The sequence below is a fragment of the Cnephaeus nilssonii genome (genome assembly GCF_951640355.1).
Source record: "Cnephaeus nilssonii genome assembly, chromosome: 1".
Classification (NCBI taxonomy): domain Eukaryota; kingdom Metazoa; phylum Chordata; class Mammalia; order Chiroptera; family Vespertilionidae; genus Cnephaeus; species Cnephaeus nilssonii.
Window position 1 is genome coordinate 45,696,112 of NC_137072.1, and position 17,665 is coordinate 45,713,776.

General features: G+C 37.5%; 1 protein-coding gene across 2 annotated transcripts in view; it reads left to right on the forward strand.

Moving 5' to 3' along the window:
* TBCK (TBC1 domain containing kinase) overlaps positions 1–17,665 on the forward strand; it is a 175,708-nt gene that overhangs the window by 100,141 nt on the left and 57,902 nt on the right. For both annotated transcript variants that reach the window (XM_079766231.1, XM_079766230.1), the window contains exons 21-22: positions 4,258–4,294; positions 5,260–5,421. In XM_079766231.1, coding sequence (XP_079622357.1) covers positions 4,258–4,294; positions 5,260–5,421 — 199 coding nt within the window. The remainder of the gene's footprint in view (positions 1–4,257; positions 4,295–5,259; positions 5,422–17,665) is intronic.

Below are 17,665 nucleotides of genomic sequence, written 5' to 3' on the forward strand. Positions count from 1 at the left end.
TGCGGTTAAGAAATTCTAGCCTATACTACACTTCTTCAACTTATAACAGTCTGCTTTCAAGTAATATTACACCATTTCACATATAGTGTAAATACCTTACAACAGTGTCCTGGCATTTGTGGTGGTGTCCTACATTTTATTTCTCCATATGTTATAAGCCCCACAATGAATTGTTTTTGCTTTAAGGAGTCAATTACTTTTAAATATTTTAAAATAAAAGTATTTTTTATTTAACAGCATATTTATAATTCTTGAATCTCTTCATTCTTCTATGTAGATCCAGATTTTTATCTCATATCATTTCTTTCTGCCTGAAGTACTTTCTTTAGCATTTCTAGTAGTGCAGAACTGCTGGTGATGAATTCTTTCCATTTATGTGTAGGAGCCTTTATTTTACCTTTGTCTCTGAAAGATATTTTGCTGGGCATACAATTCAAAGTTGATAGGTTTTCGAGTCTTTAATACTTTAAAATTTTTGCTCCACTGGCATTTGTTAAGCACTGTTTTCAAAAACAATGAAAACCAGGTGAGGCTGGGTCCCGGGCCCAGGAGAGGCCACGCGCCCCTGGGTCCGGGTGAGGCCATGCGCCCCTGGGTCCGGGTGAAGATGAATCCTGGGTCTGGGCGAGGCCGTGTGCCCCTGGATCCAGGTGAGGCTGGGTCCCGGGTCCAGGTGAGGCCGTGGGCCCCTGGATCCGGGTGAGGCCACACGACCCTGGGTCTGGGTGAGGCCACATGCCCCTGGGTCCGGGTGAGGCCACGCGCCCCTGGGTCCGGGTGATGCTAGATCCCGGGTCCGGGTGAGGCCGTGTGCCCCTGGATCCGGGTGAGGCTGGGTCCCGGGTCCGGGTGAGGCCACGCGACCCTGGGTTGGGAGAGGCCACGCGCCCCTGGGTCTGGGTGAGGCCACGCGCCCCTGGGTCCGGGTGAAGCTGGATCCCGGGTCCAGGTGAGGCCCGTGTGCCCCTGGATCCGGGTGAGGCTGGGTCCCGGGTCCGGGTGAAGCCATGCGCCCCTGGGTCCGGGTGAGGCCGCGCACCCCCTGGGTCCGGGTGAGGCCACATGCCCCTGGGTCCGGGTGAAGCCGTGCCCCTGGGTCCGGCCGAGACCAAACCAGAGGGAGTCGGTCCTGAATTACCACCATTTGTCCACCATCCAGAGCTGAGGGGTCAGTGCCGACATGTACACATAAGGAACTGGTGGACATTGATATTGGGTCTCAAAAGAACTGTTGGTCCAGAAAGAAACTCACTACAGACTGATTCATTTGCCTGTCAGCATAACTATTATTGCTCGTCTCACATTCAGTTCTTATAAGTATATCTCTAGTGACACATGATTACGCTCATCTAGGGGAAATGATGAACAACATAGACTGATGAACAACAACAGAACCAGAAACAAGGAGGCATCGATCGGACTATCGGGCCTCAGAGGGAGGATAGGGGAGGGTGGGGGGAGGGGGGAGAGATCAACCAAAGGTCTTGTGTGCATGCATATGAGCCTAACCAATGGTTAAGTTCAACAGGGGGTTGGGGCATCCGTGGGGAGGGGTGTGGGATGGGAATGGGGGGATGAGGACAAATATGTGACACCTTAATCAATAAAGAAATTAAAAAAAAAAAATAAGAGCTGATGCCTTCCTTGAGGATAGATTCTTATATCAGAAATCATGCTGCAGGCCCAGACTTTCAGGACCCACTGACCCACATCTATTCTCCCAGTGCTAGGTAATAGCAAAACATCACTTGTTCATTTCTGAATGGCTGCCTAGCCAGTCAAAACAAGTCAGTAAAAATACTAACTTCTGATTTATTTCTGAAAACAAGCCTGTTTTGCAATTTGCTTTACTTTTGACATAGATCTTTTAGCCTCTTAATAAAGATATTAAATAAAAAAAAAAAAAAAAACCAAAAATAAAAAAAAAGTGAAAACATTAGTCTCATTGATGTCTTTTTCCCTCTGGCTAAAATTGTAAGGTTCTTTCCTTTTCCACTGATTTTGAGAACTTTGAGTATAATGAGACTTGGTGTAGTTTTATCCATGTTTCTTGTGTTTCAGGTTTTTGATATTTTGGCATCTATTAGTGTATGTTCTCCTCCTCTCCCCATCAATGTCTAAAAATATTCATCTATTATTTCCTCAAATATGCTTTTTGTTCCCTCTCCTGTCTTCTCTCCTTTGTAGTCTCCAAAGGAGACTCACTGATGCACAGGACATGTGTTTTTTTCCTCCTCTTTGTTTTATTGCTTTGTTCTATTGCTTTATCTTAAAGTTCATTAATCTTTTCTTCTGAGATGTCTGATCTGCTATTAATCCCATTCAGTGTATTTTTTTTAATCTCAAACATTTTATTTTTCATCTCTAGAATTTTGACTTATTTCTTTTTTTATACCTGCTATGTCTCTACTCAATATGTCCAATCATTCTTTAGCTCTTTGAATATATGGAATACAGATATAAAAAGTATTTTCATGTTTAATATATCAGTTCTGTGTCCATTTTGATTAAATGATTTTGGTCCTCATTATAAAACATTTTTCCTGCTGCTTTGCATTACTCGTTTTTTTGTGTGTTTTTTTTTTAGTCTTGTCATTGTGAATTTTGCTTTGTTGCGTATTAGATATTTTTACATTATTGTAAATGTTCTTGAGCTTTATTTTGGGGTGCAGTTAAGTAACATTCAAACAGTATGATTCTTTCCAGGCTTGCTTTTAAGGTTTATTAAGTGAGACCAGGGTAGCATAATTTTCCCTTTTACTAAGTCAGTACCCTGATACCTTGTATTACAGGGTTTTGTTTTATTTATTTATTTTTTTATCCTGGCTGGTGATAAACTGAACTATTCCTGGCTTTATGTGGGGCTGGCGAGTTTTCCCTCTGAGTCTTTCAAGTGGTTCCTCCCCTGTTTTGTGTAGTTTCCTCAAATGTGTGCCCTCTTCAGTATGTGGGAAAATGAGTTGTTAGCTAGTTGCTAAAATAATTCAGAAAGACTCCTAATGACAAACAATTGGCTTTGATCAGAAGGGTAGAGGGAAATGTAATTTATGTCATGTCTTTAAAAGAAATTAAGTTGAATACTAGTGATGTAATTATTTTTTTATTTTATTTTTTTAAACTTAAATTATGCTGAAGAGTTTGGATTTTGTTATATTTTATTGTTTTCTATAGTCCATACTCTTTACATTGAAGTCACATATCTTTGTACTCCTCAGTTCTCCCACTTGTGATGTCATTATGTGTTAACATATAAAAATGATGATCTAGTGGAGAGCAGTGGGCTTTATTTCACATACAGTACTTAGATATCAATGTAGCATGTCATTATACTTATGGTTCTTGACTAGCATTTTGGAAGCATAAATTACTCAATTGTGTGCAATGCAAAGGCATATTGCAACTGTACTCATAAACTCATAATTGGTAGGTGGTGAAATATTTATTTTAACTCTATAGGTTGTATAGACATCTTTGTTTAATAAGAGCCTATATTGACACAGAAAATAAAATTAGAGCTTTTTCAGATTTTTAATAGCTTATTATTGATTTTAGATACTTGCTTTTGACAAAGAAGATTGTGCTCTACTTTTAGAATTAAGAATGATTTCTCACTTCCATAATCTCACAAAATTAATTGAAAGTGTGTGTTTATGTATTTATTTTTATTCCTAGACAATTAACTTAGGAAAATAAATTTGCCACTCAGCTAAAGAACCAAATTATTTCATTCCTAGATCTGATTACTTTTAGTCTGTTATGAAGCTTCCTATTAATTTAGAAAGTTGTAGCAGAAAGCATATGCTTTATAACACCTTTTTATAAGACATTTTGGGCATTTATTAAATATCTCATCAATTCTCAAAAATAGTAAGGGATAACTCAACACTAATGAGGACCACTTAAGTCTCAGGAATATTTTTATACTACTACGTGAAAAGTACACCCTTGAAATTAGCATGCTAATGTTCTGTTTGGATTAGGCATGGTCTTGAGTGTATCTTTGATGAAATGAAGGCATTATGTTGAATATTCTTAGCATAAGGGTTATATGCAGCATTTGTAATAGATACCATTATTTAATGGAATATAAATAAAAATAATTATAATAATCTACATTCTATTTCATTTTAATTAATGTAGTAGACCAATATATAGAACTTTCTTTACCATTCAGTTTATTAGTAATCATTCTAATTATCTCTTTTATCTCCTCTTTATCCATCCATCCCCATTACCCCTTTCTTTTTCCACTTACAGCTCTATGCCATCCCTTGGTTTCTTACCATGTTTACTCGTAAGTATCATTTTCCCTTTCCTTTTGCTATTGTGATAGCTAAAGAATAACTCCATTCTTCTCCAGTATATTTACAGTAGTATCAGCAGATTTAATTACACAATCATTCATATGTATTTCTAATGTAATAGAGTCTGGTAGAAAATAATATTAATTGTTCTGAATGCTGAATATAAAAAAAGTATTGTATTAAATGAAAACCTATTTTACATATTGTGACATTCATAAAATTTCTTCCTTCTATTGAAAAATAAATTAATATTAACTATAGGATTTACATAAAGTTTTGGAAGGCAACTTTTACAACCACATTAGGCTTAATTTTTTACAGATTCTCTAATAATGAATTATCTTATTTCCTAAACTAGAATTCCTTTAGAAATTAAACAGATTATGTAAATGTATAATGCTTTTACCAATTACAAATATTAATACAATGATCATTCTGCTTAAATATACACACATGATAAGTAAAATACAGTATTTAAAGTAAATCTATGTGTTGGCTTAGAAAATATTTACAGTATTAGTAAATGAAAAAAAAATTGCAAAAAATAGAAAATTGCTAATTGGATTTTTTGATGTGAATTTAATAAAGAAAGTATTTAGAGCACATAATAGAAATGAAACAATATTAAAGTTCAGCTGGGTGAATAAACTTATGAGAATAATATAACTACCTATAAAATTCTAGGAAGAAGTATATTGTATGGGACAACTACACCAACATTCATAAAAAAGGTTAGAAAATGTCATGTGTTTGGCCAAGGAAGCAATAAACTTACAAAGCCAAACAAACATTTTATAAAACAGTTTGATAGTACATGTTCTTAATAGTTTTTACCATAAGGTAATGGTCATATGTCTAGTAAAGCGTTTATAATAAGTAAAGCAGCTTGTTATTGTTTCAATTTTTATTTTGTTTTTTGTTATAATTAATCTCTTTATATTTTGTCATTGTACAGATGTATTTCCACTGCACAAAATTTTTCACCTCTGGGATACCTTGCTACTTGGAAATTCCTCTTTCCCGTTCTGTATCGGAGTAGCAATTCTTCAGCAGCTGCGTGACCGGCTTTTGGCCAATGGCTTTAATGAGTGCATTCTTCTCTTCTCTGATTTACCAGGTATATATAGAAATAAATGGAATCACTAAATTAAATTTAATTATAAGATAATGAGACTTTCTTATACCAATTTTCACAAATCATCATGTAAGCCCTCAGAAGCTCTTCTTCTTGAGCCTCATCATCCCTCTGTACAGTCTCTCCCTTGAATACTGCCTCTTCCACTGGCCCAGCATTGTAGATACAAAACTGGGGCATTTTAGCTCACTCTGGTTTACTTTCATGTCGGTGATGTCATCCAAAGGGTACAAGAGCCAAGGGTAGTGCCCTATTTTCCTTTTTGCTTAGGACAGACCTGTTTAACTTCAGCTGGTAGAGAGTACATAAAAGCCACTTGGGAAGGTGTTTGAGAATCTCTATGTATATAAAGATGTAAATCACTTGAAACTTGCTTTCTCCTATTGATAGCTTCTTGCTAACAATTTGACAGATTTAGGAAAGGAAACAATGTCCTCTTGGGAGGGCCAATCACAGTCTAGGGAAACTCCATCCCATAATGCAGGATAGTAAGTTAAAGCTATATATTGTGTTCACAGTGAGGAGTTTATAAATTTGGGAGTTGAATGCTTAAGTATAGAAATGGTTGAAAAGACTAAAGTAACATGATTACCTAGGATATAACAATCTGTGGAGGAAAAAACTAAACCAAAATGTATTGCAGGTAGAATTCTACTTTATTCAAACAGCATTTTATTGGCACCAGTCCTTCTGCTGAGTTTATTGCTGATCTCTATATTTTCAGGCAGGCACAAGTGACTGCTGATAATAAACACTTAAAATTACTCAAGATAAACTTGTCTAAAAACCAAAGAACAAAAGAAAAGTACATTAAGGTTATATATTTATTAAGTACTCTCAAGAGAAATAAAAATCCTGCTGCCTTTCCTGTTTTGTTTTTTTTTATTCTTTAATGCTTGCTGCAGTTCCTGTTTATTTCTCACTTCATTGTAGGCATTAAGAAGCAGAGCTGATAGATGCTTAATAAAATGTGCCAGTAATGGCATGCACATATCATGGATTTGAAAGGCTGAGTGAATTAAAGTAGGAGCCAATAACATATTCTATCATCTTTTCCCCTTTAAACTACATAACCAAGATTGTGTTTTTAAAATATATCCATTCATTTATTCAACAAATACTCATCGATTTCCTACTAGGAATGTGTGTTTATAATAAGTTTATGTGTATGTAAGTCTATAATTTAATAATCTTATTTCTGGTTTATCTTTTTTTTTACTGACCCAGAGCAGTCATGCATAATTATTTAAAGGTGATCCAGTGGTATCCTGTAACTGTGGCTGACACTTCTAACTTTGGTTATCTTAATTACATGTGATATTACCTTCTAGTTCCAGTAAGTTACTTGCCTGGCTGGTGCATTAGTTCTTTAATTTTTCAGTGAGGGAATTCAGCTTCCCTCTCAGAATTGCTCTGTGGAATCAATAGGATTTGGAATCCAGTGGAATGTTAGGTGTGTGGATGTATTCCTATACCCTAACTAAGGTACTGAGTGGGGAGTAAGTTAGGAAATGGGTGAGTGGGCATGGCACTAGGAAAGATAATAAGTGAAGCTTTAGATATGTGCTTAAGATGTTTATGGGACCTAGATTGAGAAGCTGAGGCACTATTAGAGATTTTGAGTGACAAATGGCAAATATAATTTGAAGATTAGTCAGAGACTAAAATTTCCTCTAGTATCCTTTTTTGTCTCCCCTGTTATCTTTGCGTTTCCCTAGAGATTCCTTTTTAAATAAATTCTTTCATTTGTATAACCCTTTATTAAACAGGACCCCTATTGATATGTAGGTAAACTGTAGGGAAGGGAACGTGTTTTGTAATCCTCTAATTAGGTCTCAGTCTTTTATCAAGCCTCTGTCTCTGGGTTGTGACCTTCTCAGGTGCTTCTTGGTGTCTGCCCCTTAGATGAGACAGGGAGGCTGGAGGGAGCCAGAGTTGGGTTTTTCCCTTCCCCCAGGTCACTTAGGCTCCGGTAAAATAGTTCCCATGAGTGTGGGCTTTGTTAAGGAGAACAGGATGATCTGGGCATATTTGTAAATGCCTAGTTTTCCACTTTCTCTGGTGGAAGAAGATTTTTTTTTATGACCTTTATGATATTTAAAGCACTTTAAGATATATAGTTGATATATAGTTGTCTAGACATATATTAATTTAGACATTAATTAGCTATTTCCTGTGCTGTTTATTCAATCCAATATTTTCTCCCTTTTAGATAGTGTTTTAGTCCATTTCCCTTTAATATGATTATTCATATAGTTGGGTTTATTTCTAGTTGTCCTATCTGCTCTGTATTTCTCTTCTTCCTTTTCTTACTTCTTTGGGTTAAATATTTTTAACATTTCATTTTAATACCTTTCTTGAATTTTACCTTTTGAATTATTTTGTTTATTGCTCTAGGGACTTTTATCTGCATTCTTAATTTATAACAGTTTAGAGTCAATATTGTACAATTTATAGAAAATGTAAGAACTTTGCAAAAGTGTGATTTTATTTACCTTATGTATCTTGTAATGTTGTTATATATTTTATGTCTACATTTATAATAAGTTATACAATATAATGCTGTTATTTGGTTGTCTTTTAAACATATGAAAAGAAGCAAAAAGATCATCTTTTGTATTTACCACCATATTTTACCATAATTAATGCTCTTTATTCCTTCCTGTAGATTTGTTTTTTCTTCTGTATTTTGGTATTTAGCAGATTGTGCTCCAGTGTAGTTCTCTTTGTATTTATCTTGCTTTTAAGTCCTTTGAGTAAATATCTATTTCAAATAATATACTTTTCTGTTCTAGGATTTCAGTTGAGAATACATTGTTTGTATTTCTCTGTCTGTTCACTTTGACTATATTTTCCTTTAAGTCCTTGAATGTATTTATAGTAGTTACTTTAAAGTCCTATCTGCTATTTCCAATTCTGTATCATCCTGTGGGTCTATTTCTATCAACTTCTGTTTTTCTTCATTACAAATCATATTCTTCTGCTTTGCATATCTAGTTATTGTTTATTATATAGTGCATATTGATAAAGATACATTGCAAGGAGTCTAGGTTTTATCTTTTAAAGAGTGTTAAGTTTTATTCTGCTAGATAATTAAATAATTGGTGGGTCCTTTTATTTATGTTAATTTGGTTTTAGTATTTTTTAATTCTTTCCTTAATTCATGAATGTGGCCTGTCGAGGTCTTTAACTAAATCCCCAAGGTGATCAATGTGAAATCTCACTTACTGGACCCGATTCCAACATCTCTCAACAATTACTCATCTTTATGATCCCTCAGCACTTACCATTCCTTAAATATAGTAAATTTAATTTTAGTTTAATTAAATTCAATAAACAGTAGGGTGGCTTTAATGGACCTGTTGGCATGGAGAAATATCATTTAGTCCTAAACCTAAGTTTGTACATTGCTAAGTCTCATGTAGTGAGTTCACTTCAGAAGCTAGATTGTGAGTAGGAAATTTGGGCAATGTCAATAATCTCTAGTTGTAACAACTCTGTATCACTTTTAGAGTTTACAAAGATTTTTAAATATTTTATCTTGTATAAATATTGCAACTATGTTAATAAGTAGGTTTTCTTATCTCCATTTTGCTCTTGAGGTAACAAGACACAGTGATCTTGTGGAATGCTCACCCTATATGATAAAGAGGTAATATGCAAATTGACCCTCATGCCGTAACGCCGTCACAAGATGGCAGCACGCACAGCGGGGGCAGGGCCGGCGGCCGCTCCACACAACTTCTACCAGGGTTCCTGCAGTCCATTGGGGGCTCAGGGGTCCCGGCGGCCGCTTCGTGAGACTTCTTCCAGGGTTTCCGTGGCCCCATGTGCGCACTGCAGGGGCGGGGCGTGGCAGCCACTGCGCGCAGCCTGAAGGCAGGGCATCAGGGCGGCACTCCAGGACTCAGGGCCCTCCTGCAGCGTGCCAGCCACGCAGGGCGGAACTCCAGGACTCAGGGCGGTCCCATAGCGCGGGGGGATTTAGGGGTCCCGGGTCTCACGCAATTTTGCGCGACAGGTCACTAGTTATTATATGTTAGTAACTGGCATTTGGAGTCCAAACGCAGTACTTTTCACTATACAAGATAACATATTATTTTGTTTACAAAAGTAAGTTTTTGTAGGTCAGAACAATTCCATATGTGTAGTTTCAAATGGTTCAATCTAGTAGCTTCATCAGTTCAGTTCTGATTTCCTCAGAAGCTTATTTTTAACTACAAAAATGGCAATAGCTGATGGTAGATAAAACCCTCAAGTAAAATACTAGCCATTTTTTTTCCACATGTGTGAGCCCTTTCTCAATGAACAGCAAATAAAATTTCGATTTTAAAAAAAGTTTAACCTAGTTTAAATATAAAACATTATCTCTACAACTTCCCTTATTTAAATAAGTCATGTATTCTAGTTGTGGTTTGGATATACAAATAATTTATCTCCCATCCTTAGCAGTTCTCCTGGCTACTTATTCCCTGACTACCTCAAGAAACAACCATGAGCTTGGTATCTCAAACAATAACCATACTACTGTTAACTACAGAGGAGAGCTGTAGATGGGGAAGAAGATGTTCCAGTCAAATTGCCCAGTATGTTAAGCGTCCTGTGTAAGCTATTCCAAAATGGCTTCAGTGGCCCTCTTGTCATGTGATTATAGCATTAATATTTTTATTCTTGCAAATTCAGTTTCCATTTTATGTCCAGTAAAATGCAAGGGTATTTTTTTAAATATTTTTATTGATTTCAGAGAGGAAGAAAGAGGGAGAGAGAGATGGAAACATCTATGATGAGAGAGAATCATTGATTGGCTGCCTCCTCCACGCCCCCCACTGGGAATTGAACCCACAACCCAGACATGTGCCCTTGACCAGAATTGAACTGGGACCCTTCACTCTGCAGGCCGATGTTCTATCCACTGAGCCAAACCAGCTATGGCAAGGATGTTTTTTAAATGATAGTATTTTTTGACAATGGATTTTGTTTGCATGTGGATTAAAAGCCATAATTTATTACCCCAAATGAGGTAAATCAGCTGTAATAGAGGGATGACATGATTACAGGTTTTTAACTTCTTCATTAATTCTTTAAGAAAGAATGAAAACCTTTTTAAAAAGAAGTGCTGTTGGAGCTAGTTACTTTGCCATTCTTCCTGATGTCACTCCTATCCCTGTTTTTTGTTTTGTTTTGTTAAACTTTATTTTTTTAGGGCAATTTTAAGTTCACAGAAAAATTGAGCAAATAATGCAGAGAATTCCCATATTTCCCTCTTCCCTAATCATAATTGCCCCTAAGTTTAACATCTTGGCTTAATGTGTTACATTTGTAACAGTTGTTGAGCCAATACTAATACATGGTTATTAACTAAGGTCCCTAGTTTACATTAAACTTCATTCTGTGATGAACCATCCTACAGGTTTTGACAAATGCATAATGTCATGTATTCACTCCTACAGTATTTTACAAATCAGTTTTACCACCCTAAAAATCCCCTGTATTGAACTATTAATTCATTCCTCCTCTCCCTTTCCCTTGCTCTCCAAACTCCTGGCAACCAGTGATCTTTTCCGTGTCTTTAGAGTTTTGCCTTTTCCAGAATGTTATATAGATAGAATCATACAGAGTATGTAGCCTTTTCAGATTTTTTCCTTCATGTCTGCTCAGAGCTTTATAGATCATTAATTTTTATTACTGAATAATACTACAAGTCTTTGGATTTTGAAAGGTAGAAAAGAATATTTTTTTAAAAACAATCTTTTTCTAAAGAGAAATTACCAAGTGCAAATAGAAAATTAACCTATATTCTAAGTGTGTTTGAAACAAGAAGGCAGACTAACTGGAATCTAAGGCCTTATGCTTTTGTTGTGTGTGGTGTTTTTTTTAATTTTAATTGAATTGCTAAAATTTTTCATGTGTTTTATATATCTGTAAGTTTATCTATAAAACCTTGGGTTCCTACTGTGTGCTGGAATAATCTTATTTCTACTTCATAACATTCTCAGGAATCTTATATAATAAAAGGCTAATATGCAAATCGACCGAATGGCGGAATGACCAATCACTGTGATGCGCCCTGACCAGCAGGGGGCAGATGCTCAATGCAGGAGCTGCCCCCGGGTGGAGTGCACTCCCACAGGGGGAGCACCACTCAGCCAGAAGCCGGGCTCATGGCTGGCTTGCGCAGCAAGTCACCTCTGTGGCAGTGCTACAGATGTGCTCCTGAACCGCAAGATGGCGCAGGCCTGGCTGAGGGACACCCCCCCACACCTTGAGTGTACGAATTTCGTGCACCAGGCCTCTAGTTAAGTAATATCAACCCTAGGATTGAGAAAAGAGATGCAGAAAAATGAGTTATCCAGAGCTATACAACTTGTGGTAATTGAATTGAAATTCAAGCCCAGGTCATGCTGCCTCCCATGTTACTGCTCTTTACCTTATATCATTTGTTATACTGATTTCTGAGAAAATATATTAACTGCCAGTTATATATTTTCTCAGAAAGCAGTATAACTCATAACCTAACTTTATTCCCAACCCTTTTGAACCAGAGTCTTTAAAGCTTGAAACTTTTCTAATTAGGAATTACAAATTGTACACATATGATTATCTCTGCTCCCTTCTGAAATATCACTGAAGTGACAGTAAGAGAATGAAAAAAAAAAAAAGATAATCCTAAGAACAACGAGAATGTAAGTAGAGTATGAGTAAACAAGAAATGTTACCAAATATTTGGAAGATAGTAATTCCATCAGTAGTAACTCACTTAATAAAGCAAAGAAAGCTGAACCCTTCCTGCAAAGGAGGATACCAGCAAGAGGCAAGCCAGTTCTTGATGCAGAGCACCAGCCTCAGGAATTGAAAATGAATGGAAAATTGGACAGAAAGCTAGAGAGAATCAATTGAATGTCTGCATAGAAATACTTTCATTCCTCCCACCACTACAGATCTTTGCTCTCACCAAGAGTATACTCCTCTGACACTTAGAAGAAAACTTAAAGATAGGAACAGATACAGATAATGTGCCCTGAAGCTTATGCAATGTGAGGAAGCAGCCCTGTTTTAGATGATATCAATTACAATACAAAAATGGGTCATTAAAAGGGTGTTTAGACTGAACAAAGAGATCACAACAAATTACAAAGCAGAAAAATAATATAAGTTTATGTATTAAATATATGGCATACTTCTATATTTTCTCTCTCTCTCTCTCTTTGGCTTCATACTCCTTGATCACCTCTTCATCTATAATAAAGAGCCAGGGTCGTAACGACCATTACGACCGAAGGTTCAACCAGACTGGGGCCGCTGCTGGCGCCTTGACCCAGTAATGACCGCCTAGGGGGCTGTGGATCAGGCCCAGAGAGAGGCCTGCAGAGAGAGAGGCAGTGTCTGATCTGTAACCTCTGTGGCAGCCATTGATCAGAACTTGCCTCTCTTTCTCTCCCAGCCTGGCCAACAACCATGCCTCCATTTCTCTCTAGGCCTCCACTGGGGCTGCTGATCAGCCTCGCCTTTCTGATCAGGCCCCATTGATAGGCCCAGAGATGCTGACTGGCATAGAAACTGATTAATTAGAACCAAATCTGGGTGAATGTAAGGAGCCAATGGCTGCCTAGAAGGCAGAGCTTTTAACGCTGACTGGCATAGAAACTGACCAATCAGAACCAAATTGGGGGTGAGATCAGATCAGCAGGGGAGGGCAATTAGGGGTGATCAGGCAGGCAGAGGCAGTTAGGGGTGATCAGGCCAGCAGGGGAGAGCAGTTGGGGGCAAGATCAGACTGGCAGGGGAGGGCAGTTAGGGGTGATCAGGCAGGCAGAGGCAGTTAGGAGCAATCAGGCCGGCAGCAGAGAGCAGTTAGGGGCGACATCAGGCTGGCAGGGGAGGGCCATTGGGGGCGAGATTAGGCTGGAAGGGGAGGGCAGTTCGGGGCAACCAGTCTGGCAGGGGAGAGCAGTTGGGGTCTCAATCAGGCCAGCAGGGGAGGGCAGTTAGGGGCGATCAGGCAGGCAGGCAGAGGCAGTTAGGGGCGATCAGGCAGGCAGGCAGAGAGGTTAGGGGCGATCAGGCAAGCAGGCAGAGGCAGTTAGGGGTGATCAGGCAGGCAGGCAGAGAGGTTAGGGGCAATCAGGCAGGCAGGCAGGTGAGTGGTTAGGGGCCAGCGATCCCAGATTGTGAGAGGGGTATCCAACCGCCAGTTTAGGCCCTATCCCTGTGGGAAAGAATTTCATGCACCAGGCCTCTAGTATAACAATAATTGTGATATCTACTGGCCAGGTTAGTTGAAAGTTGTTTTGGTTTTGGTTTTTGGTTTTTAATATATTTTCATTGATTTCAGAGAGTAAGTATGGGGGAGAGAGAGATAGAAACATCAATGATGAAAGCGAATCATTGATTGGCTGCCTTCTGCACGAGCCCGCAACCTGGCCATGTGCCCGTGACCCAATTCAAACCCAGGGCCCTTCAGTCTGCAGGCCAACGCTCTATCCACTGAGCAAAACCAGCTAGGGCATTTTTGTTTTTTGTTTTATTGAGAGTAGGAATGCATAAAACATATAAAAACACAGGGATAGTCTCTGTTTCTTATAATACTACAGAGTTGTTTCCTATGAACACAAAAAGGCTATTTTTTAAAATTCCTATCAAAAAAGGGAAAAAAATAAATAAGTTAATGGTATCCTTATAACTGTATCTGTAATATTATCAAGTATACTTTCAGAAGGAATGTATTTCTCTTTTTGATTAGGCATCGCTGATTACCAGATTCTCTGCTTACAAGTTTGTGTGTTTAATGTTTGAAAGACCTTCTCAGTTTGATTTTTGGGCTGTGTACATAGCAACTATGTTTCTCCTACCCATAAACTGGTGCTGAAACACATTCTTATTGCACTACAACCTCTGCTTCTGTATAGTGGGGTAGTGGAAGTACTGCAGGAAGTCATTCCTAGAACTAACAATAACTTTATACTGTCAAAGATAAACAAAGCAAGATACTAAGATGGTAAGGGTAGGCTTTAGTAAATAATATACTGTTACAATAAGGAGGTGTTCACCTTGAATTGAACTCAACTTCAATTTGTACAGAAGTGACTGGACATTTTAAAGGAGAATGAAGGAGTGGGGAGGCAAGTGACTAGAACTCAGAAGATTCAGCGAAGTAAAAAATTACAAAAGTTTGAAGGGGGACATTGGTTCATGGGAAGCCTCTCTGGGTTTGCTAATTGGCACTTTTGAAGTCAGATCCCCATCTTCTCACAGAGACTAAGAGACAGGGACCCCCTCTTCAGGTGTTGGCTGGAACAAGCAGTACAATCTTTTGGCAGCCTTGATTTTTCTCAGGCAGGCACTTTAAGAGGGGGCAAAGGTCATCCTAGGGATGTGGCCTGGAACTATTATAAACTATGTTAGTGTTTTGTTCAAGTCTTTTATAGGCCAAGGTTGAGGCATAGTCAAGAAAGGACATAGAGAAGCCTGGCTAGGGTTTGGTCAAGGAGAAAGTCTTTTTTAATACCCCAAAGTAATTACAAATCATAGAAATATATCACATGCAACCAAACTAAATATATCCCTAACTTAGCTTACTCTTAATTATATCCACAGCCACTATAATGTTGCCCAACATAAGAGGAAGCATAATGGAGGGGAAATTGGTATAAATAAAGACAGCAGTCTTCACTGATTATGGTTTAGATAGCTTTACTTTTGCAAATTTTGCAGAAACATGACCAAAGGTAAAATAAATTTGGTGAGGTATTCTTTGGGGTAATAGAATCACAGAGTCTTGAGACCAAGGGGTCAAGAGCATAGCATAGAGCAGGAGTGAGGAATGTATAGTTTCAACCTGCAGGTCCATCCATGGTCAATTCCTAGAATGCTGGCAAGGATTCGTTTAGGCAGAACACAGAATTGTTCTCTGGAGAGATGTCCCTAGAAGGAGAAATACCTTACTTAAAAGTCCTCTGACAAATCACTATGTCCCCAATTTACCCTATTGTGAATTCACCAGTCACCAAGCCCTGCCCACATACACAAAACTCCCAATATGATTTTTAGTGTTGTTCTTTTAAATATGTAGTGTCATAGATCACCAAAATTATAAGGAAAGCCTTCCACTAAATGACACTGACCAGCACAAACTGAATAAGGAATATCCTCAGAAACACAATTATGAGAAGACATTACAACCATGAAAAATCAGAATTCTTTTAAGTAACAAAGAAAATAAAATGTTTATTGGTAATTAATAATGATTTGGAAATTCAATGACCTTTATAATAAAAGACTGACGATAAAGTTTAGGAAATTTCTCAGAAAAATAGAACAAAAATACATACGAAAAGTAAAAGGCAAAATTATTATCAATTCAATATGGTCAAGATTCTCCTAGTAGATGAGGGAACAGTGAAAAAGGAATTATCACAGACATCAAACAAGAATTTTTTTCTATAACTGAAAAATTATAAAAGGACCATCAAATGCCAAGCACAATGAAGTTGAATGCACTTAACGTATATCATGAAACTTCGGAACACCAGGGATCTTCAAAGTATGCAGAAAGGAGGAAAATCACGTAAAAGTAACCTCAAATCATAATTGTATCAGACTTCTCACACGACAATGAAGCACTGCCCTTCATAACTCACATTCAACCCTAGAAGACTATGCCTAGTCCAATTATTAGTCAAGGGCAGAATAACTATATTACGCACCTTTTCTTAAATGCTGCTGGAAAATATGTTCCACCAAAATGATGGAGTGAATTCAGAAGAAGTAGATAATATCTTAACAATATTAGGGTTCAAATATAGGGGAAAGCCAAAGGGAATTGGATAATTGTAAACAGAGGGAGCAACGCTATTCACTGGTGCTAGGAAACAGTTCATAGCCATTAAAATGAGAGCAGAGGGCTCCAGGCGAGATGTCTTTTTCACCTTTTCTCACCCAAGTGAAACATGACGTGTTTTATCACTCTGAAAATAGTTCAGTATTTCTGAGAGATAGGGTAGTAATGGATGAGAATAAAGAAACTGAGATTTAGAGACATTATTTCTGTCAGAGTCACAAAGTACTTCACGGAGCTTGGAATGAAACCTGGGAAACCGTAATCCAGTGTACATGCTTTATTCACAATGCATTCTGTCAAAATCATAATGCAAGATGGAAAACAGCAGTGTCCTAAAACGAGAGGTTACTTTTTAAGAATAATTGCATATTTAATGTGCAGTTTACAAAGTACTATTGCATAATATTTTGGTTTAAGTAAATGGAGAATGGGATATCTACAGTACTAATAATCAGGGTGAAATTGGGGTGGGCACCAGTAAATAGTGAAGATTCACTGTAAACTTTTTACAGTGTTGACAGGATGTTTTGGAGGCAGGTGCAAATGACTTTTCCTTTGCCAGAGATTTAAGGACGGAACTACAGCCTCTGATCTAAACCACTGACTTGAGCTTTTACTGAGTGGCAGATGTGTCTACTGATTAGAGCACTGCAGATGTAAAACCTGTCATTGTCCTCTGAAATTCTTTCCCTTTGGAGATTACAGTGTTAAATGGGTTAACTTTTTAAGATGACAGAGTTTTCTCTCTGTAGCTGCAAATTTTTATCTTATCCATATTAACTGGAAATTGTCTAAAATGAAGTGAACATATCTCTGCTTAAATGGAATAGAGAAACTTATTTCAAACTTTGATTTTTCATCTAGTTGATGTCTGTTCTTTCTCTAGAATATCAAGAGGATAATGTTATAGAGCCTTTTTTTAAAAAAAAAAAATACATTTAACTGCATTAGCCATTGCTCAAATAAATAGACCCATGTCTAAACATGTTATCTGTGGGGTTTTAAAAATATTATGTTAGGAATAGCATATGGAGTGATGAAATCTGACCTCTTTTTGTACCATGGAAATAACTGACTCTGAAATTGGTAAACATCACTAATCGCATATGCAGGAAAGCTTAATTCAGTAACTGGTCTTCGTAGACCTGCTGGCCAATTCAAAATCCAAGTGAATTGGAAAATAAAATATGTCCTATAACCCTTTAACAACATCAGACATTTTCTACTTATAGTAACACACTTAACATAATAAGTCTCTTAGCTTGCTTATGTCTTAGTTTCTTCATCTTCAGCAGAAGTTAAGAAGGTTACAATACCTGTCTACCAGAATCATTGTAAGAATTAAATGAGCTAAGAGAAAGAATACAATGCCTGGCACATAACAGATGC